Consider the following 24,371-nt stretch of genomic DNA (forward strand, 5'->3'; position numbering starts at 1 on the left):
TTTGGTCACCTTATTTTTGACAACATTAAAATTAGCGCTCTATCATATGGAACAGCTTTATCGAAGCCAGTTTTTGTCTAGAGAATAACTGTGGAGCTCTTATTGCTCGACAGTTATTCTCCACTTAAATGCACCTCATAGACCAATGTGCAATAGTTAATCGAGAGTTGGCATGAAATTCGTCAATTACAAGTACTGGGCCTCACCTGTATATTCGAGGTAATTCCACATGTTGCTGTATTAACGAAGTATTTGGAGTATTGGAGGAGACTGCACAAAGAACACCGATCATAAAGGGTGTGTCACATCAAATTGCATCACGGAAAAAACGCTGTAGAAATTTAATTTTTAGGAATTATATCTTCAGCTTTCGCTTTAAAATCAGATAAGAGTGTATAGATCACGTTGGCCATGCTTCACTGTCAATTTTTCGTAAATTTGGAAAAAAATCGAACGAAAAAGAGCGTCGTGAATTAATCCTGTGCACTCATTTCGAGAATCCGGAGTTGTCATATCGGGACATCGGTAAGATGCTGGGAATCGTCCAATCCACGGTTAGCAGAGTACTAAAACGATACTTCGAGAACCTAACCATCGACCGGAAGGTGAAGAACGGCAAAAATGGATGCTCCGTCAGTGAAAAAGATCACAAGCGCGTAGTTAAGCAGTTTAGACGTGATCCGAAAAGTTCGGTCCGGGATGTCACCAATAAGCTGAATTTGTCAAGTTCATTCGTCCAGCGGACCAAGCAGCGGGAGGGCCTGCGTACATACAAGGTTCAGAAGGCTCCTAACCGCGACGAAAGGCAAAACATGGTGGGGAAGACGCGAGCCCGGACGCTGTACACCGAAATGCTGACGAAGCCGCATTGCCTGGTAATGGACGACGAAACCTACGTCAAAGCGGACTTTCGTCAGCTGCCGGGCCTGTTGTTCTTCTCCGCAGAGGACAAATTCAGCGTTCCGGAGGAGATTCGCAAGCAGAAATTATCCAAGTTTGCCAAAAAGTACATGGTGTGGCAAGCGATCTGCTCTTGCGGAAAGCGGAGCGCCCCCTTCGTGATGACCGGCACGGTAAACGGGCAGGTTTACCTTAAGGAGTGTCTACAGAAGCGCTTACTACGACTACTGAAGCAGCACGAGGGCCCGACCATCTTCTGGCCGGATCTCGCTTCGTGCCACTATTCAAAGGACGTGTTGGAGTGTTACGAAGCCAACGGGGTCACCTTCGTGCCAAAGGAAATGAACCCGCCCAACGCGCCGGAGCTTCGCCCAATAGAGAAATATTGGGCGATTATGAAGCAGGCCCTCCGGAAGAACCCAAAAGTTGTCAAATCGGAGGCGGACTTCAAGAGAAAATGGATTTCTGTTCAAAAAAAACTACAACCTGACGTTGTACAGAACCTTATGGACGGGGTAAAGAGGAAGGTGCGAGCATGCGAAAGAAAATGCCAAAAGTTGTTTAATAGTTTTTATTTTACTGTCTAAAATTTTCAAAAGGATCGGTCTACTGGGCGAATTTCTACAGCGTTTTTTCCGTGATGCAATTTGATGTGACACACCCTTTACTTCGTATGAGAGCACCTTCAAACGCTAGATTGGAAAGTCATTTCAACAACATAGGAGAAGATCCAAATTACCCGATTGCAACCTTTTTTTCTTGTCCGTGCCTCTAGATACAGACCCTTATATATTTTTTTTATGTTACCCTACATAGCTCGAGTCGGCCGCGAGGAATCGGCCCCATACTTTTAGCCCAAGTCTTAAGCAAAAATGTACAGAAAAATTAATTTTGCTCATTATATTCAATGTTAGTAAGTCAGTGCTTTTAAGAATATGGGAAAAATCTACAAATGACGACGGGTAAATTGTTGCCCTCTCCAACAAGAAAAAAAGATGAGGGATAACATAATAGCGCGCTTATCTGTCATGCGAGTATACAAGGCATTCCTCTGTCGGCCTAAAAAGGGGCCAACACGTCATGTTTACTGGATTCACGCTAGAGTGCACTAGTCTTATGTACTTCTTAGACTACAGACCTACTGCCGCTGCTGCATACCACCGGATGAGGCATGCAATAAACCGCTAGCTTGAAAAACTAGTTAAAAGTAACTGCGTTTAATAAATACTATAGCCACATTTTGTTTTGATTCCATCGGAATCATGCATTTGCGGTCGGAGCCATGAATGGCGGCCATAAACCTCGGCTGAATGCATTTTTTCGCAGATGACCGCAACAAGAAGTATGCCTGTGTATGCCATTAGGCAGTAAGTACGGGTACGATACGAGCGCGACCGCGTGAGGAAGGTAATAAAGCGTGCTTTTCAGTGCTCGCTGATAGCAATAAAATTTGCATTTCGCGAAGTAAATGAAATCCCAATAAAAGTACAATAAAATTAAGCTTAAGTGCGGGGGACAATATGGGCTGCAAATGCAAACAGCAAAGAAGCCCGGGAGAAAGAGTGCAAAAATGCACGACGAGAGGGCCACCATACGGTAAATCGTTCCCGGGCGATCAACTAAATGACTAAATCGCTGACCGAATGACAACTGGGCATCCCGTCCAGTGTACTCCAAATATAGGAAAATGTAGTTGACTGAACTCTACACCCGCATGCGTCTCGGCAGTGGATCACGAAGTCCAGACGTGGGAGTGGAAGCACCATTCGAGAACAGTACCACATTGTCACTATGCCGACGACGCCCCGCACACACTTTTGGCACAATTTGCATTCGGACGAACATTAGCGAGTGGGTTCATTCCATCCTCAAAAAATAAGCAAAATTGTGAAAGTATAGATCGTCCGCCCCCGTTAATTCTTCTTACTGCCACCGCCACCTGACTGTTTCAACTTGATTTGGTTTAATTTGACAAACCGAAACATGGCTACAAGCACAAATTTCAGTAGGTAAATGTAATATATTCTGTGGCATCGTTCCACATATAGATGTGCTAATTAGACCTGCAGAGGCGCTAAGCATCGCTAATAACAGAGCAGCAATAACTGGGACTTCAGGTCCCCGCCTTCTGACTAAGCTTATCCAGGGACTTTGTTTCGGTGTTGTCAGCATCATTGCTCGCATGAACGGGGAACAATTTTCATACAATACAGCTTGCTGAGCGGGACATGTGTTTACGCACTCCAAGCTGTGTTATTTGGCGAAAATAAGATAACCCATAAGGATATACTCATTCGCGAATTATACGCGATCCACAGACGGGAAAAAACTAATACTAAGCAATTAAGATTTGGCGAAAAGGCAAATGGCTCATAATTAAGCCGATCGATTCGCAAAAAAAAAATTAGCAAGCAATCATCACTTCCACTCGGCGAAATTGATCTGTAGTCGATCGAATGCGTGTCATTTGCATGGAAATTGTCTCCAAATCACAAACGCACCCGCCGGCCTGCGTGGCCAAATTAATAATGATGAACGCATCTAGAGCGAAAGTGAAATTATTGACCCGAGGGGTGAAACGCCGAGGAAAGGGCGCGACGACTGCATAGGTTTGCGAATTTTGTTTTTTCGCAAACCTAGAAAAGTTAAGAGAGTCATTAGTATGCAAAGATGGTGATGGCTTCCTTTTGTCTCAGTTCGTTTGTTTTTCGGGAGAGTGCGTTACGCATAATGCTGACTGCTACTACCGGTGCGATTTTCCGCGGCTTGATGGATACGATGATGACGACAACGTTTGCGAATTTCTAATGGCAGCTTTCATATTCCGCCAAATAGAAAAAAAATATTTGCGAATCGGGCAAATGCAATTAATTATGAAATTGGTCGTTCGCTGCTCCACGGTGGCAGCTATCAGCATGCTAATGGGTCGGTCCCGTTGAGCGAAGATTTAACACTGATAGTTCAATTATGGTCCGGGCTGCCGGACTTAATAGGTGAGAATGTCATTGGGTGGCGAAACGGACGATTGATCGGAAGGTATGGTTGGTATTGTTGGCGAATCGGTCGACCGGTAGTACAAGTCAAGTCCAAATATGTGCGTTTCCGTTAGCCAATACTCCTCACTGTTTGGCAGTTCTTCCGACTTATTAATGCATCACACATTCGCCTCATTGTGTGCGGAGGTGGTGTTCTACATACAACAATCTAACTTTGGACAGTTAGTTTTATTTTATCTCGACCAATCGGGAATGGGTGAAACCTTGTTTCACCGTGCCAATTTGGATGTTCACGAAAAAAATCGACTGTTGGTGGATACAAATGCGAACAGTTTAGTGCTGTCTGTCAAGTAATAGTAAAATCTAACTATCACCAGAATTAAAAAATTGTAACTCGCATGGGCAACGAGAATGCGAAAAGAAAAATGTGAGAGACGTGGGAAAAATTTAAAAAAAAATGTGGTAGCTAGACCAAACATTCAGCCTAGGTCAGGCCTATTCACGTTTTGTTTCGCACAATTTAAAGGGTAATCTAAAACTCGGCATGTTGGAGAAACTTTTTTCATGTGAATTTTGATGGTTCCGCCATTTGAGCTACGTCACCATAATTATAGTTCTATGTCACTTCAGGAAAAGACAAAAATGTTTCGCCGCCACCCCAGCAAGAAGTTCCTAGTGAGAACAAAAACCCAGAATCGAACGAGCAGTAATGCAGAAATTTGAGTTTCAATTGTTTGGCAGTCCCCCCTAAGAGAGAGGGGAGAGTCACCATGGAAACGTTTCGTGTCCCCTAAAACATTCGCATGACAAATTTGGCTCCATTTGCTTGATGAGTTTTCGAATTATGCAGAAATTTGTCTTTCATTTGTATGGCAGCTCCCCCTTAGAGAGGGGGGTGGAGTGTCTAACTACCGTAAAAAATATTTATTGCATCCTAAAACCTCCACATGCCAAATTTGGTTTCATTTCCTTGATTATTTCTCGAGTTATGTAGAAATTTGTGTTTCATTTGTATGGCAGCTCAACCTAAGAGAGGATGGAGGAGTATCTCACCACCATAGAATCATTTATTTCACCCTAAAATCTCCACATGCAAAATGTTGGTTCCATTTGCTTGATTAATTCTCGAGTAATGTAGAAATTTTTGTTTAATGTGTATGGAAGCCCCCCCTTAAAGAGGGGGGAGGGGTCTCAAACTATCACGAAAAACTTTCCCGGCCCCAAAAACCCCTACATACCAATTTTTATGTTGATCGGTTCAGTAGTTTCCGAGTCCATAAGAATCAGACAGACAGACAGATGGTCCATATGTTTTTACATCTCGGATACATCCTATCGTACTACATGCACAAAAATGTTCACTCACCAGAAGATGGTTGAAATTTTGTACCGTCGTATTATTACTTGTTCCAGTATTTAAAAAATATCTAAGACGGAACGGAATTGCAGTAGAACCCCGATTATCCGCGAAATAGTCTGACAAGGATAACGCGGATAACGCAATAAATGACTAAAAACGGGATGCAAATGCGAATAAAAGCACTACAACTATGTCTTATCAATACAGAAATCATCAATCTTTTCATTTGGAAGGTCGTGTATACCAGTGGTCAGATAAGGTGGAGGTCACGACCAAAACACCAGAGCAAGAACCTACCACCTACTGACATATCTCAGGAAACTCTATAAAATTACTATGAAACTCGTTTTCGCGGATAATCGTGGTTCTACTGAACTTTAGAAATGAGCGGGACGAGTTTTTTTTCCAACACTGCTGAAAACTTAAGTAACCATAAATTCATAGATTATTTATGGCACTTATTTAGCAAGGATAATAGTATATAAGCATTTTATGCTCGTAAAATCAATATCAACATTCTTTATGCATATAAACAATAAGACAAGCATTATATGCGCATTTTGTGCTGCCTTAGAATTCTAACGAGCATTAGGACAAAATGATGGAAACGAACAAGAGAGTTTCTGAAACAAATCAAGGAATAGAAAGTAAGTAGTTATAACAAATGGAGTTTTGCTTCAGAATGCATTCACACAATATGCACAAAGGAAGCATATTGCAGAGCTTACACTGACGCACAGAAGCCAAGCAGAAGAAAATTATTGTAAATTGCATTGCAATTTCGAAATATTCAGTCGTATATTATATAGGTTATATAACTCAAAACTCATTCAGTCTTCAGACAGCGATCAGAGAATTTTGTTCTCGAAGTTTCGACTCGATGAAGGATACCTCGCATCGGTTTACTACATGGGCTGAAAAGTCCCGGAAGTTTTTATGAAAACAATTGTTTTGTTTATTCCTCAACATAGTTTCCTTCGAGAGCAATACACTTGGTATAGCGAGTTTCCAACATTTCGATTCCCTCTCTGTAGTACGAAACGTGTAAGTCTTCGAAATATGCCTCAGTGCCTTTCTGTAGACTGTCTATTGGACTCAGGGGTGTGGTAATGGATCCACGTTTCATCCATTGTCACAAAACGTCGAAAGAAGTCCACTCGATTACGATTCAACAACGTCAAACCGGCTGTTGAATCAACAACGCGTCGCTGTTTTTAATCCACGGTCAGCAAACGCGGCACCCATCGCGCTTTTTCATGTTCAAAATGTCGTGCAAAATGTATCCCACTCGTTCTTTTGAAATGCCTACGGCCTCAGCTAACTCACGCAGCTTCACTTTACGATCGTTCAAAACGAGTCGATGTACTTGTTTTACGATTTCTGGTTTCGTAGCCTCTTTTGGGGTTCCAGAGTGGGGTGCATCTTCGGTGCTTGTACGGCCCATTCAAAATTCACTAAACCACCGATAAACTGTTGTTCTCTAAGGAGCATAAATGGAATAACATTTCGTCACACTGCCTTGATTGTTCAGGAGTTTTTCCTATCAGAAACAATGTTTGATCAAAATACGATATTGCTCTTTGGGGCTTTCCACATACTAAGTGAATTGAAAAATCATGATTTTAGACACCCCCCTCCCCCTCCGTGGACAACCACGTGGACATTTCTCCAGTTCTTAGGAAAAATTTGGAAAATTATATTTTTCGCATTATATTTCGTTTCAAGTTTGTTTCTATTTTCTTTCCCATGTTTTTATTGATAAAAATGATAGTCTTGTTAATAGTTACGATTAGTTTTAAATCCTTCGATATTTTTCAACATTATCCAGCTTCCGCTAATTATTTTCTTCCAAATTCCTTTTACGTTATTTCCATATCAATCAAATATCACTTGTGAATCTAATCTCGAGTATTCTGGCTGTTTGAGTTTTCAAAACATCAGACAATGAAATCAAGCACTGTTTGAAAACAGATATTGGGATTTATCGAAGAAAAGTAAATCTCAAAACAATACAAAAGTGATATAAATAAAACAAAACGATGCTGATATCATCGCGCTGTTCAAATTGAGAAAAATTGTAATATATTGTTAGTTTTGGATCGTTCAACACACCTGAGTTGCCGCTCAAACGCATAAACGTTAGACAGTGTCTAATTTCAGATACTGTTTATGAAAGGTAGAAAATCGATTTTTTTTCATTTTTGGGAAGCGTATGTCCTTAGAAATGTTGTCCTAAAGGGATTTTTTGATATTTGATTTCGTTAGAAAGTTACAGCCAAAAGTGTGAGGACACCCCTCAAGGGATATAGTATTGCTATAGAATTTTTAAACGCGTTTTTCTCGAAACCATGTTTTTTTTCAGCTGGTATTGATATCTTAGGATCTACTCGACCGATTTGGCTGATTTTTTTCGTTTAAAAATTAGTTATCTAGAGCATTACATATAAATTTTTTGATATATAATTTTTTCGATTCTTTTATGAGCTTCTAAACACCGATTTTTCATGAAAAATGAATAATTTTTGCCATTTTTTAAGGTAACTCTTAGGTATTGCCCTAAAATTTGTCCGTTGTCCAAAAACGATACCACCAGCAATGTACCGATTTTCAGTGAGCATCTACATTTCCAGCTGTCTACAGCGAAATAATCATTATTCGTGCACTTAAACAAATGTATATACATCTTCAAATATACCTTAAACAATAACTAAATTACCCGAACACTTCACTTTATTCATAACATCCATAAAAAACACGAGAAATCATTATTTTCCGACCTTCCGGACAGGTCCCCCGGTCCCCCCTCAAATCATGCCAATTATTGACCGGAAAAAAATTGCACCGATTCTAAGGAAGAAATCAAAAGCATAATTTTTATAGACATACATTTATTCGATTACAGATGCACCGTTTTGTATCACAATATTTGAGTATCCTTCACGCAACTTGAGAATTCCATCCTCTCAGAACTTCTTTGTTTTCTCGTCAAAAAACTGTGTAAAGTGCTTTTCATGCTATACAGTCAGTTGAGGAAATTATAACAGTTGATAAACAGAATATGCAATATCTGGTAAGGCGAGTGGAGTCTTATAAGCGTCCTAGAAGCCATCTGGATCGTTGATTTTACTACATTCAGCTGCGAGCAGTACTTGTTGGAATTCATCGAGACTAGTTGCTTGGTAGAAACTCATAATACAACTTTTCTTCCATGACTTCCTTCAGGCGAAAACCTGATATACATTTCATAATTTTTAAAATTTTTTTTCTTCATTTGTTTATTTATTTAGGCTCATTTGCATTATAGCTGTAACAGAACCGGATTTTAATCGTGTACATGTTACATGTTTTATCGTATCTATAAATTTACATTACACAGTAGCCATTTTCAGGCGTAAGAGAATTCCTTCTGCTCTTCCATTGTTCAGTTAGACCAGACAGCGTAGCAGTTGATATGATCATTGTTTTTTATGTATAGCACAACAGCCCAATGTTTCTTGCAGAGATTTCATGCATTCTACATTTCAGAATACACATATACATTTCAGGAAAGAAGTTCAGCCACATGAAAAACTATGAATGTTTGAACTGGCCACGCTCTCAGGCAACTCAGCCTTTTTATTGATAAATACAGAGTACTCAGAGTGGGCGTAGAGCTTAAAAAATCTTGTAAATACAGAACAGATCTCATTCAACTATAAACATGAATGTTTTACTTCTTCAAAAAATATTTAACGTGTCCGTGGACATTATCTGAACCCCCTCCTCCCACACCGTGGACAAGCGTGGACATTTCCGCTACACCACACCACCCCCCAACCCCAAAAGTTGCCCACGTGGTATGTGGACAGCCCTTTTCTCCATTTTCTATACGAATGCTCAGGAAGTGACACTTCAACAACTGTAGTTTATGAACAAATAAACGAAATGTCATGAAATTTCAAACATAAGTTAGTGTCAGAAGAACCTCTCGAAATGAATCTTGTTCATTTTTAAAGGCGCCATCTGTTGAAAAATTCCGGGATTTTTCGGCCCATGTAGTACATACCGTTTTTAGGGCCACCGAAACATTCCACAAAAAGTTTTTTCAACAAGCTCGGTGAATAATACAACCTATTCGGTTGTATAGCGAAAGCTTGATTAGTTTTCGAGTTATGAAGAAAATTGTGTTTCATTTGTTGTCCTGTTGGAAGACAATGCGGCCTCTGTTTATATACATCGAGCTTCTTTGTGAATCCAAGCTTCTTCAAATGGTTAATAACGGTTTGTTGGCTTATCCCCAGCTCTTGGTCGATGCTACGGCTGCTACTATGCCGGTCTTTCTCGGCAAATTCAGCGATTTTGTCGCAATTTTCGACGACAGGCCTTCCGGAGCGTGGCGCATCTTCGATGACCTCTACACGAGAACGAAAACGTTGAAACCATCGTTGTGCGGTGGAAATGGAAACTGTATCGGGTCCATAAACTGCACAAATTTTATTGGCAGATTGAGATGCATTTTTGCCTTTGTCATAGTAGTACTGTAAAATATGTCGGATTTTCTCTTTATTTTGCTCCATATTTGCGACACTATAACTCACGAACGACTTAACCAAACAAAACACTGTCAAGGACTATATTATACCATTCCAACAAGCTATAGTTTGACTCGATACAATGAATACAACTAGAACTACGCGCTTACAACGACACCTCGCGGAAATACCGCAGGACTTTTTTGACAGCCTAATATAATTGAATGGAAAAACTCCATTTTTTTTAACTGCATCTTGTTTTGTTTGCATGTTAGTAATTTAATACAGCCTCCTGAAAAATGAATTATACACCCAAACTAGCGTTGGCAGAAAACATGTCATCTTTGGCAGAAAAGATGCCATTTCCTGTACATGAGAGTCAAATGCGCAAATAATGAGCTATTTTAAAAGCTTAAAAATTGTTTGTATGTATGCGAGCAGACATCTCTTTCTGTTTTCTTTTCTCTTTTCATTTGGGATTGTACAAAAAAAATTCGAGGGGTTGTTTCCGAGACACGACCGCTTAGGACGTAGGACTATGCAATCTTTTTTTGTTTTTAATTTGTTGGTTTATCATATCGTTGGTATTCGCATATATCTGCGAATACGTCGAAACTCCATAAATAACTCTTTAGTGAAATGTTCCGGGACCCTGAAAAGTTTTAATGGCTTGCATGGTTTTGTATAATCATTTCGAGAAGCAACTATTCTTTCTTGCCTTTGCGAGAACAATACACTAATAGGTCGTATGTCGCAATTTGTTTCTTTATATCAATGCACGCATTGTACTGAGTATTTAACTTCCGTGCATCGCCATTCAACAAGCATCAAACACGTGTCTGACAGATGCACACAGTTGCAGCGATAAAAATTGAACATCGAAACACACAATTGAAATATTCGCTAGCGTTCACAGCTCGAGGAAAACATAAAACAAAACGAGCAGAATAAGCGACCCTTGTTGTTTCGGGCGCAAAAAGATTCTGATAATTTTCCTCAGAGGAGATGCAATACTTATACGGCAGCGACAGTTTATTCACTGTGCAAGGGTGGAGTTTACTTCCCAAATATTCCCTTTTTCGCTATTCCCCTTCATTGTTTCTATTATAGCGGCTGCATAAGTTGCCCATTATTGACAGCTCTGTTCGGGAAAGCACACAAATGGACAGAACAAATGTATGGAGAAATGGGAATGCTTCCAATTTTCATCAATTTAAACCATATACAGACTATGGGATTGTAATGTATAGCATATCAAACAAATCATAGAAATTTTCGATTCGATTGGTATGCAAATCGTTAAAATCCGTTCGCAGCAAAAATAGTTATTAACGTTAACTTTATTTCATAAAAACGTGACCTGTTTTCTGATTTGGCACCCTTAATGTAAGACGTAGTCCTATGTCAAAATTGACGTCATACGACGTCAATGGGGATCGAACCAAGGCCGTCTGGAATGCAAAGTTACTTTACACGACCACGCTATCCACACAGCTGCCAGCGGTATTATAAAGGAGCGTGATAATATTACACCTCATCATAAAATGAAATTGGAAGGTGTTTTCTAAGACGATAAAGAAGGAAATGAACGAGAATATATCTTTCTCTGTCTGTGCCGTGTATTTGGCAAACTATACGAAAATCTTTCATATGCTTTCATTTAAATGTGTCTCCTGTTTCGCTCCCTCATATTGGCTCTAGCATATATATTATACAAATGATATACATGTATTGTAATGTAATAAATCGGGATGCCAGAACATGTGCTAAAAATTAACTTTGGGTGTAGATTCTCGATCTTTGCGACCGTATGCACGAGTATAGGACAGTAACTTAATCTTTGCTGGCAAATTTGCTACAAAATTTCTAATCTGGCAAGGAAATAGCATTTGCTTGTATTTTCGTGCCTGAAAAAGCATATTCTCCCGTACACGCGAAGCACGTACGCGAAGAAAGGTGATGGTACTTAAGTGATACCATCACAATGGAGCGGATTCGATCGAAATGAACCTCCACCACCCAATTGCAGCATATATGAAAAGATGATGGAATAAAATGTCAGCTCAGATTGAACAAGGCATTATACGAAACACGATGCAGATATTCGAAGAAACAAGTGCAATTTCGTCAAAACTAAAATCGAAATGTTTTTGTCATCATATATTTCACATTATTTTGTTTGTATTTAATGTATTTCACTAAATCGGAGTAATTTCTTCTATGAATGATTCTTTTTAGAGATATTGAAGAGCTGAGATATAACGGTCTACTTTCTTCTCTGAGAGAGTAAATAGAGTGAACCGAGATCACCTGTCATTTTCTATTACACAGTGAACTGCCTATAACCCTCCGTGTATCGGTTGCAAGCGGTGAAACTAATTTTTTCGAAGATAATTGGATCATCAATTTTGATGATGGACGATCTTATTTACAAATTTGCTATCAAGCGTATAACAATAACTTCCGTGTAGGTGAGCATTTTGAACCTCATTAAAAAGCTTTTCGTACTGATTGTCCGACAAACATTTCATAGTTAGTTGTCATCCGTAAATCTTATTGCAACGTTGCATTCAAGAGATATACACAACATAGGGAAACGCTCGACCGAGATCGGCACCTAGTTAACGTTTTCTTTGTGGAGGCAGTCTCTTAACTAATTCGAATGTTCCAAAATGTGACATTATACATTCAGAATCGGTGAAGTTGTTTGGTTTGCGTGGGCTAAACTGTCGATTTTCTATGAGTTTAGTATGTTGAGGTTGAGCAATGTCAGCAGTGTTAAAAATATTTTTGGCACGTGTGCTCGCGGGCATCAAAGCGTTTAATGTGCGAGTTTCATATGCAGTAACGTAGCGTCAACGTAACGTTAACCATTCTTTTCGACAAATCTTGCCAACGACGACGTTGGCGATGTACGGTAATGAGACCATAAGATTTCCGTGAGAAAATATTTGATGTCACGTTCTTTAATTATGTGTAGTATACCGTAAAAACACAAGTCGATCGCAACATCCAGAAAAGGGGAACACTATGAGATTCAGTGAATCGAGCGAATACGTTCAAAGATTTTTATCCCAACAGTTTATTTTATTAGGCTCATTTAGCAATTCAGCTGTAACAGAGCTGAATTCATTTGTGTACATTCTTTTATCTTAAGGTAACTTTTGTTGTATATTACACTGTTACCATTTTTAGGCGTAAGACCCCAAGGTCTCAATGGAGCCCAAAGTTCTGAGTAGAACTTTTCGCTGATCGTTCCCCTCCATATGACCTAAATATATGTTTATGAATGGAGAGGATACTTCCAGTCTGGATACGCGGGGAAAGTCAGCCAAAATCGTATTTTATATTGCCGCCTCCATTATCATATTTGTGTCCGTGTGTTTGCTGGCAGAGCGTTACGAGAATAATGCTATCACGTCTGAGTTTTACGGAAGTTATTGAAATAGCCATCGTTTTCATTCATACTCGCGTCCGGTCGTTTTTCTTCACAACCAAGAAGAAATTGACGGTGCAGAAAGTGGGCTGATAGAGGCACAACCAGTCCTGAGTTAGTTTCATTCCTGAATTTAATCAAAACCCGCACTTTGCGCTTTACGTAAATGTTCCTCGCAAACAAAGAAAATCATGGACGGCGAGCCCAAAAATGCAAGCATTTTTATGTACCTCAAAAGGAGAGACGGTCGATTTCCAAGCGTTCGTTACAAACCTCTAATGCTCGGCTTCTCATCCGCAAAATTATTCTGATGAATTATACTTATATCGGGAGTCTCCTTGGCAGTTTCCAAACATAATTATGTTAGGACCAATCAGTGGTTAATTGCCACAGTTCCGATTATTCTTGTTAACGCATAAGTCCCTCGACACCACGTGCATAAGCTTATGTTATTCACAACACTCGGACTTGCCCTAGAATTCCATTAACCAAAACGTGACCGAATCCCACACTGAATACTGCTACTAAATATCTGTTTTTATTATTTTATGGACAGGACTCGGGAAGGCCCATAGATCCGATTCAGTCGATATCTCTAACAACTATTTTTCATTACAGATTAAACCGGCTAACCTGGACGAGTCTGAGGCCAATGAATGGTTTATTGCTACCGGTTTCCGCCTGGAACGCGATTATGCGTTTCGCATAGAAAGGGGGAAACCTCAAGACTTCAATGTTACGCATAGCATTTGTCGTTGAACAGACGCAGTCAACGCAACGCGTGTAATATATCACACGATAGAATCTTGTGTGAGAGGCTGATTTTTCAGTCAATTACACACTTTGTGGGTCCTGGCGGTATAATTTTAGCAAAACGAGCGGTCCGTAGACTTTTTTTTGGGTGTTTCAGAAGATGAACACCTGCCACAGGGTGTGTGCTGCATGACGTGACGATAAACAGTGCAAATAGAAGCCTCTCAAAGTTTTTAAATTAAGCAAAAAAACAACCGGGAATCTATTCCCCATTCATTTTTCAGTTGCTGGTTGTCTATCACAATTTATTGCCATCTCTCCCATGGTAGAAGGGTGTAACCCCGCGTTTTTGGCATAATAAATTTATTTCTCAAATTAAAAAATCAATTTCTACAGCTACCTGCTCCAAAGACACCAGTTTCACGCACGATGCTTTCCGGTTCTAACCTTCTGTGCGATTTTTTTGTGTGTACCATTCTGTGCAACATAACAAAACCTGACAGTGCTATTAGTTATCTCCAGCTACATTTCTACACTGTTCCTTTGTTATTATCAGCATTACTATTAATCAACGAGGTCATTGGAAACACGATAGGTTTGTAAGGTTCGTCTTTTAGTTCCATTTTTGTGGTATACGCAGCGAAACATGACTTAATATATCTCCGCGTCAAACTAAAAATAATTGCCACAATATTCGGCGAGGGTTACTATTCACATTACAGATCGATGTATTTGTGAATGGAATAAAACTCTGGCTCGTGAGTTACGCTTCTGATCAGTGTGTAAAAAGCGAAAGTGATTTTTTCAATGTTGAAAGCTGAATTTACCATCGCTTTTGTTTTTCCCTTGTGTGAGATTTAGTTTATATTCTTATAATTTCCAGGAATTAGAATTATTTACAAGATGTAACCATTTCCGTGCTCCCGTGGCCGAGTGGTTAGGGTCACAAATTATCATGTCGACTCCCGTTCTGGCCGGGAGATTCTTCGTCAAAGAAATTTCGTTCGGCTTGCACTGAGGTCACGCGAGTTCTAGAGCTTGCCACTCCAGAATACATTCAAGGCGCGTGTTATTTGGCATAGAAATCTCAACTAAGTACTACTAATAAAAATGACGCAAGTAATACATACGTTGAGAAGGTAAAAGTTCCAATGGGAACTTTAGTGCCATTCAAGAAGAACCATTTCCGTAAAATCAGTCCCGAACATGTTGCCAGTTTCATTTATCATTTGTATCGGATTAACAAGGAAGGCTTTACCCGCTTCAATCGATAACTTATATGGTCGGTGTAAAATCAGAACGGACTAACTGACAGATTTGAAAAAAGAGGAGTGATGTCCAAGACATGATCGCGTTGCTAAATTTTATTCGATTTGCCCATCCAAAGTTATGCTATTATCTTTGAAAGAAATGTTATTTAAAAATTAATTCTATGGTACCAAATTTTGAAGATCCTGAAATTTGTCATTGGTTTGCATTTTGTTGCAAATCTAGCGTAGTCTTCAAGGAAGTCAGTGTGGCAACTGTTGACTGCTATTGACTGTTCGCTGGTTAGAGTGATAATGGAATAAAACGGTAACGGTATTGAATTAAAGAGACTTTAAACTCAGAGAGTTCATTCGTCTCTATCTGGAATAAAATTCGCAAATGGCATCTTTCATACTCTCGCTCGCCTAATTGTGCCTCGCAGATATGCCACTTGCTCGTTTTCGACAGCACTGTTGGGAGAGTACGGATTACTCGTGCCAATGGAATCAGAATGTAGAATTTCAGTTATTCAATAGTCAACTCAGTAAACGAACGCGCCAGCAAAGTGACTACGAAGACCACTACAGCTACGCGATTCGTGGCTGTAACGGGGCATGTGGATGCTCAAATAAAACTGTCTGCTTTCTACGATTATAGCATAATTATTCTTTAATTTTGAGTTTGTAGCAATGAGATACATATGAAGTGGAGCAGTAGGCAGAGTATATTTGGATTGGTAATCAAAATATACACAGAAATTTTGTAACTGACTGTTTTTTAGTAGATGAAAATTGCATTGTGGCTTACTTCCATCGTTTAAGGAGTAAAAAGGAACAGTCGTATTTTTAGTCTTCGGGAATAGCAGCATTCTCAATGGAATATTGCTTGATTATGAATTATTTTTCTCAAATCACATACACCGACACTATGAGCCTTGAAAATATTATCATACATTGCGCTTCACAACTATAGAACCACTTCATTTTTCTGAATTTCCAGAGACATGTAAGAAGTTGGTACAGGTAAACTTCGATATAACGTACATTTCACTTTCAAAATTGTACGTTGTATCGAATCTTACGTTATATCGAAGCATAATAAAGTACTCACAAACGTAGTCTATAATACATTATTGTGTTGCTGTTTTAGTAAAGTAAATGAATAACTTCAATCAGAAGACGAAGCCAGCCTTTCTCATGATGTTTCCCTTCGTACTGTTGATTAAATCTTTATTCATTTAGAATCCGGAATCACAAAACCAGCTGTATTTCGGGATTGATCGAAGGTACAAAACTTGTTTTAGCATCACAACACAGGTAATTCATTGTTCTATCAGAAAAAAAAATTGGAAAAAATTTCCTTTACACTTTGGAAATGTGTACGTTATATCGAGGTAAAAGGAACGTTATATCGAGTGACGTTGTATCGAGGGTACGTTATAACGAGGGTACGTTATATAGAAGTTTCCCTGTATATGCAATGGTATAGAAGGGAATACTCTTACGCCGAAAAATGACAACTGTGTAATGTGCTAATTATATATGAAGGGGCTTAGAATGTAAGGGGTGTAAGTGACTTGATCGATTTCTCTTCATCAACTTTTTCTTTAGTTAATAACTCAATTACAAAAACGTTCCAATTTGAGTTTGCTATAGAATCCAATAGATGAGGTTTTGACCTATCTTCCACATTGTTAATTACAGCTGAGAATGAGTTTGCAGCTAAGTTATGACCGAAAGAGACAGTCGATGTAGAGAAATCGATCAGATCACTTACACTCCTTTCATTCTAAGCCCAGCATATATGATAAACAGGTGACATGTACACGATTAAAATTCGGCTCTGTTACAGCTAAAAATGGTAATGAGCCTAAAATAAACAAATGGGACAGAAAAAACTATAGAACCAGATGGAAAAACACTCACTCCTTTACGTCAATTTTACATGAATTACAATAAGTTTCTAATTCGTAGGTCATCTTTTGTTCTCAATCAGTTCAAATAACTCATTCGGGGTGGTTTCAACGAAGCTGCGCTATATTTTAGAGTGAATCTCGTTCTACGCAGAAGATACTGCTCGTTTAAGCTCTTCAAATCACTCATACTGCTTGTAAACTGCATCTACTATTCGTACGATTATTCCTCATAATTTCTTGATAGGGTTTTGATCTGGTAAACAAGCTGACCAGTTCAGAATCAGAAACCCATATTCATGAAACTATGCCATGACTTTCCGGATTTTATGAATTGATGCCAAATCACTCAATCATCACGGTGTTTTTGATGCAAAAACAGACTGACTGTGCATACGTGTTGATGGAAATTTATCTGAATCAGACTTTTTTGAAAATATTCTCCTCAAACCAAACTTTGCCGCCTGCAAAGTTACAAGTTGAAAAATGATATGACACGTTCCGTAAATCCTTCCAGTATGAAGAAATTATATTCAAGTTAAATTTCTTTTTATCAGAGAAGTTCTCCTGAAATAATGAAACCCATAGGATTGTGGAAGCTAATGTGGAAGTTTTTGGACCCGCAGCTTTGGAGATGGGATTTTTATGGTTTGGGGAGAATTTTCTCAAAAAGGCCTGGTTTAGATAGCTTACCATCAACACGAATGAACAGTCAGAAGTGCAACGAATTACTTCAGAATCATTTACTTCTGTTTTTGCATCAAAACTAATGTGATAATTGGGTAATTTGGCATCAATTCATAGAATCCGGAAGGTCACGGCATGGTTTCATGAATATGGGTTTAAGATTCTGGACTGGTCAGCTTGTTTATCAAATCAAAACCCTGTCTAGAACTTCTGAGGAGTGATCGGACGAATAGTAGATGCAGCTTACAAGCAGTATGAGTGATTTGAAGAGCTTAATCCTCTGCGTAGAACGAGATTCACTCTAAAACATGGCGCAGCCTAGTTGAAACCACCCCGAATGAGTAATTTGAACTGATTGATAACAAAAGATGACCTACGAATTAGAAACTTATGTATAGGTGTATCATCACTCCTTGCAATCCTCATACCTACAAGTCGACTATCGGTGTGTAAGCGTCAGTAGTATAAGCTTATTAACATATTAAGGACCGCTCACGAGTTTTCTCGTGTTTCGCGTCTAATCTGTTGTGGACCTCTTACAAGTTTTCTCGTGTTTCGCGTTCCGTCTGTTACGGATGGATCACGAAATAACTCGTGTTTTCTACACTTGATGGTCAACTTGACTTCGTCTCATCCACCCAGAGGAACCGATCTCATTCGTGGATTCCGAACAAATGAAGCGTACAAGTTTGCCCCAAAACGTGAGGTCCCAGGCGTATGTCTTACAGATTACTTTGCAGTCCTTAATGTGTTAAAAGGCTTTTGGTCGGTAACGGTCGAAGACAAAAAGCCCATTCATGGTATCGATTCTTTGATATTCCTAGATTTTTTTCAAAAAAAAACATCACATGTAGACTAGTAAACAAATGATCTACTAGTTCTGTAGCTGTATTTTTTAGAACATTTAATTAGCTCAAAAAATAAAATTTATGTACGTCTGTCGGTATCTTACGATAAATGAAGCATGCCTAAATTCTTCAACTGCTCGTACAAGCCTAGTTATTTGATTCATTCGTGCAAAAATCAACAAACCTTGGAATGGTCGAAGAATAGATTCCTGAAGTCCTTATCGTTTTTCTAGACTTTTTCCTTCAGGACTACATCATTTTTGAAATCCACATGGCTAGTCTTGCCACTGTGAGGAATAGAAGGTCTGAGTTCTAGAGATGGTCGAACACGTGATCGAAAATTGAAACTTCGAAATCTCCACCGAAGTAACTAATAGCCATAGCAATACCGAATATTGAGTACCAGATATGTTTCGAGAATTTTACCAAAATTACCAATTTTTTTTACGAGCTTGAATGACAATACACTCTGTTTTACTCTACTCTATTAATTTTATTCAAAATATAACAACGTGATTATCATTCTAAATATTTCATATATATTTCATATTTCAAAGCAAAAATTAACCGGGCAAACGTAATGCACCAGGCAAACGTATGACGTCCAATCTGAAGGATTGTCTCTTATTTTTCAAACTAACCGGGCAATCGATGGAACACAGGTTTGCTTGCGAGAGACGCTGGCTATCAAGAGGCTGTTGCTTAGCTAGATGAAAATCTTTTATTTTTGAATTTGTGTTGGAGTTTTTACAAGAAAAAGATCCGAATTTGAGGGAAATTTGAAAAATTGTAAAACAGATCATTATTACATGCCTGATATCTTTGGTATACTGAACAAAGATAATTTGCAGCTGCATGGTAACGATCTTGATCTGATTAAAACAAAATTAGTAATATCAGCCTGTCAGTAAACTCGTTATTTAACCCTTTGCGGTCGTTTGTCTGCCACCACAGTAAGGAATCATACTAAAGACTTTATTCAACGATGTACTAGTTTACATTTTTTAAACGAATTTTAATATCTAGTAAACTTTTTGACGACTGTATAAGAAGTTCCTATGAACAATAGGTAACGGTACTCGGTATAAGCAACATATTTTTAGCGTGGAAAGATAAGAGGATCTCTTTCAAGGGAAATTAATTCCAACCGCGAAGGGTTCAAGAACCCAATTTAAGCAGAAAAAAATATTCATTGTTTCTGTATTTGTCGAAATTACCACAAAAGCTTCAAGACGATGTTATATTATCAAAAGCTACTAACTTGGACGCATTACACAAGGATTTTAGTAAGAGGTTTGAGGATCTCCTAAATTTACAAATTCTCCAAAAAATAATTAACCCTTTGCGGTCGTTTGTCTGTTCTCTGCCACCACATCAAGGAAGTATACTAAAGTTGAACTGTATGCATCAATGTATCAGTTTACACTTTTTCTAAACGAATTTTGATGTCTAGTGAACAGGTGCACGAATCAAAACGGTGCTCTTATGTATAATAGACAACGGTACTCTGTATAGACAAAAGCTGTCCCCCATGTTTGAGCGAAGGCTTAATGGAAAACTATGTGTATTGCGACACTGTGAAGATATAAAGAGCATTATTGTTCTGTATGTTTAACCGGGAAGATAGAAGGCGAAAGACATCAAAATAATATTTTTTGTAATACATGTGAAAACATGGACTGCATTTTGGGATCTGTTCCGAAAGATATCACACGAAAGAGAATTACAGAATATATTTTAGAAACACAAATACAAACACATTTTTTAGTAAATACTTATCTGAAGTTTACAAAAAAATCTTGTCACAATAATTCCGACCAGTACGGCACCCATGTCCAAATTTGATACGACCGCAAAGAGTTAATCCGTACAATATCACAGTCATAAAAAATCCCAATTCAAGAAGAGTTGATTACCATCAGCACGAATGAAGAGCAAAAGTTCAACAAAGGCTATCAGAAGTTCGGGTTGCAAAATTTCTTATCGCTATTCCGTCATCATACCTTGACAAAAAAGGCTTCAATGTGGTTGCAAACATTTTGAATAAACAAAGAAATCAACAAACGCGGAGATTTTAATCTTTAACTCCAAACACCAATATTGAGTTGGATTTGGATAGATTATAAATAATGATTTTTTTTCCAATATTTGCTTTACAATGTTAATATTTTTTTCTTCAAAAATTAATTAACCACCTAAGTATTTGTAAGGAATTTGTATTGATAATTATTAAATGGATTGGAATTGGATCATTGTTGCCAACCGCAATGTTTTTGAATGGGAAAAAGAAAAAGAAATCAACAAACGCGGAGATTTTAATCTTTAACTCCAAACACCAATATTGAGTTGGATTTGGATAGATTATAAATAATGATTTTTTTTCCAATATTTGCTTTACAATGTTAATATTTTTTTCTCCAAAAATTAATTAACCACCTAAGTACTTGTAAGGAATTTGTATTGATAATTATTAAATGGATTGGAATTGGATCATTGTTGCCAACCGCAATGTTTCGAATGGGTAGGTTCTATGTAAGAATAAGAAAAAAACTAGGGATAACATTTATTTTTGAAACAATTTAGCTAAAAGGGTGTGAGGAATCACATCATTCTGGAAAAAGAATCTCTTACCCAAAATAGTTTGAGAATCTCTAATTTAGACGAATCAAATTAATAACTAAAATGTTTTTGAATATTATTTTTTCCGGGAAATTTTTCATGGATATTTAATCAGTTATCAATGTTCAAATTTAAGAAAAATAGTATAGCCGCAAAGTTCCAACAAATTCTACAACCTTCGGTAGATTCATATCATTGAACTTGTCCTTAAAAAAAATACAACCGAGTTATGTTCTAGGCAAAGAAACCTCAATTCGAGAAAAATTGTAGCCCAAATACGCAGAGATAACGAAACTCCTTAGTAATATTCCTAATTGATAATATTCCGAATGAGTACCAACAAATTTGTGTAAATATCTTGCTTAAGTTTGATAACATAAGATATGAACTTTATAATCACACATATTTACAGTCTGAAATTAAATTCATCAGCATAACCTGGAATGACACCAAAATATGCTGAGTCTTTGCCACGATAATACTGATGCCCAGCGCAAACAATACTTTCAGACTGTCCCATTTAGCGATAGGTTCGATAAGATAACCAATTGCTTATCAAATTATGCTGCAGAAAAACAAACATAACGTCCTAACGGACGTGCCAAATTATTTTCCAGCCGTTCTTCCGTATGAATCATGATTGTGTCCACTATCGATTGCATTTTAATTGCATTTCTCATATTTGCTTTTCTTGTCTGCTCCCTCGTCTCGTCTCTGTGGTGATTACATACGAGGAATGCAGTCAAAACAGAGCAGAGCAAAACATAACAACACCACCTACCTGTTTTGTCGGTGACTGATATTTGAACAGACCGGGCCGGTTGCTATTTGACAGCAGTCCAATCTTGTCCTCCGCCACGGATTTCACGTCCTCGATTCCGGTACCCAGCAGTTCATTTTTGAGCAGACAGCTGTAGGCCAGACTGTCCCGGGCGGACTCGCCGCAGTCCCGCTGCTTCTTGTTCGACTGGGGCGAGTTCTCGTTCGATTTGGTGCTGAGCGAGGCGAAATTAGTCTGCCAGTTGTTGTTGGCCCTGGGACAAGAGAGTAAAAGATGAAAGAATATCTGATTAGCAAAATATTGCGTTTACCGTGCGTAATTGCATATTAAGCACGTCTCTGATTAAGGTTTCCGGTCTTGACGTCGTGTACCATTAGGAGTCTTCCCTTTCGAAAAGCCCGAATGCAGTGGAGCGACTCGCCCGAAATATATTGACCTCGATAGTAAATTTTAATCAGCGTGTACTGTTTTTAAAATCGGTGTTTTCTCTACGTTGGAAAATGAAAACAATGTTTCACCAATAGAAAACTCCCTCCAATTGGGGTAAAATGTATGTCTCGGACAGTAAACTACGCTGACCGGAAAAAGATGGCTTTTATTGATACCGATCGCAATAAAATGCTAATAGCCGTATTTCTACGAGAGTAGCAAAGAATCCCAATTGCAGCGAATGAACCTATACCATTCCATTTCAATTATTTCAGGGGTTTGTGTCGGCACGAGAGTTTAACGATATTCTGAATGCCGAAAGTTTGCCGCAAGAGAAATGTTGTCCGAATGAGTGTGTTCAAAAAAAAAAGAATAAACTCTCCAATGGATGAATAAATCAGAACCTTAAGCATGACTAATAGGTGCTTGTCTTAGAGATTAGATATTAACATATGACTTGGCCAGCAGAGTTGGGATCGGCTGTAACGAGACAATAATGACATAAACATGCGTCAATTTTCCTTATGTCTCGTCAACTGCTTTAACGATAGGCTCTCCTGTTTATACAGGAAAGCGGAAAGAGATAAAAGTTGAGGAAAGAAATGACTGAGGAACGTTGACGAAAATAGGAAAATAACAGTAGCAAAGTCCGGAATTCTTCGCAGTGTTAGCTGAAAATTATGCACTTTTGCTAGGATATTTTCCACACCAGGAGAAAAATTTACGAATGAAAACATGGTTTCAAGATTTCAATTTTCATGATTCACAAAAACAGGACGGACTCGATTATATACAGTCTCCACTTTTTTTTGTTTTTTATACATATCTTTTTCTTCTTCTTGAATGGAACTAACGTTTCTAGAGGGACTTCACCGTCTCAACGTAGTATTACTTGCGTCATTTTCATTAGTACTTAGTTGAGATTTCTATTAAAAATAACACGCCTTGAATGCATTCTGAGTGACAAGCTCTTTGACACCCAACTTCTATCTTTTTTTTCAATTTCGCTGGAATACCGTTTTGAACAATCCCTGGTGAATTTTCAACTAGAATCTATTAAAATCGCGATCTTCACTCCACTGTACTCATAAAAGCCAATTAACTTTCACTTTAACGTTGAAATATTTCATTTTCGCTTGAAATACGTCATACCTCTCTATATATAAAAATGTTCTGTTCGTTTGTGTACGCGCCAGAAATTCAAATACTACGGAACCGATTGAGCTCATAGTTGCACAATATACAATTCACTTCCAGGAGTGTTGTTACGAAATAAAAATTTGAAAACATTGGAGAAAAATGATTTTTATATGGCCATAGTACGTTTCTGAAATTAAGTTTCTAATGGAAATCGACCATTTCGTATTAAATATGAGATCTATGTGATGGAAACATCTTTTTGAACTTTAATTGTGTTTCTAAATGATTTAAAATTTATCGATTTCCCTCGTCTATCTTCTCTCTATATATAAAAATGTTCTGTTCGTTTGTGTACGCGTCAAAAATTTAAATAATACGGAACCGTTTGAGCTCATAGTTGGACACAATATACAATTCACTTCCAGGAGTGTTGTTACGAAATATAAATTTAAAAACATTGAAGAAAAAAAATTTGTTATGACCATAATGCGTTTCTGAAATTAAGCTTCTAATGAAAATCGACCATTTCTTATTAAATATAAGAGCTATGTGATGGAAACTTCTTTTTTGCAAGTGTTTGACAAAATCTTGAACTTTAATTGTGTTTTTAAATGATTTAAAATTTATCAATTTCCCTCATCTATAAATATAAATGTTCTGTTCGTTTGTGTACGTGTCAAAAACTCGAAGTGATAAAAAATTTAAAAATTCAACACAACCATGCAACCACAATGTGCCACAACAAAGCGTG

General features: G+C 38.1%; 1 protein-coding gene across 2 annotated transcripts in view; it reads right to left on the reverse strand.

Moving 5' to 3' along the window:
- Positions 1-24,371, reverse strand: part of LOC129776004 (fizzy-related protein homolog) — a 47,044-nt gene that overhangs the window by 19,236 nt on the left and 3,437 nt on the right. For both annotated transcript variants that reach the window (XM_055781360.1, XM_055781361.1), the window contains exon 3: positions 22,052-22,304. In XM_055781360.1, coding sequence (XP_055637335.1) covers positions 22,052-22,304 — 253 coding nt within the window. The remainder of the gene's footprint in view (positions 1-22,051; positions 22,305-24,371) is intronic.

Source organism: Toxorhynchites rutilus, chromosome 3, assembly GCF_029784135.1.
Source record: "Toxorhynchites rutilus septentrionalis strain SRP chromosome 3, ASM2978413v1, whole genome shotgun sequence".
Lineage (NCBI taxonomy): Eukaryota > Metazoa > Arthropoda > Insecta > Diptera > Culicidae > Toxorhynchites > Toxorhynchites rutilus.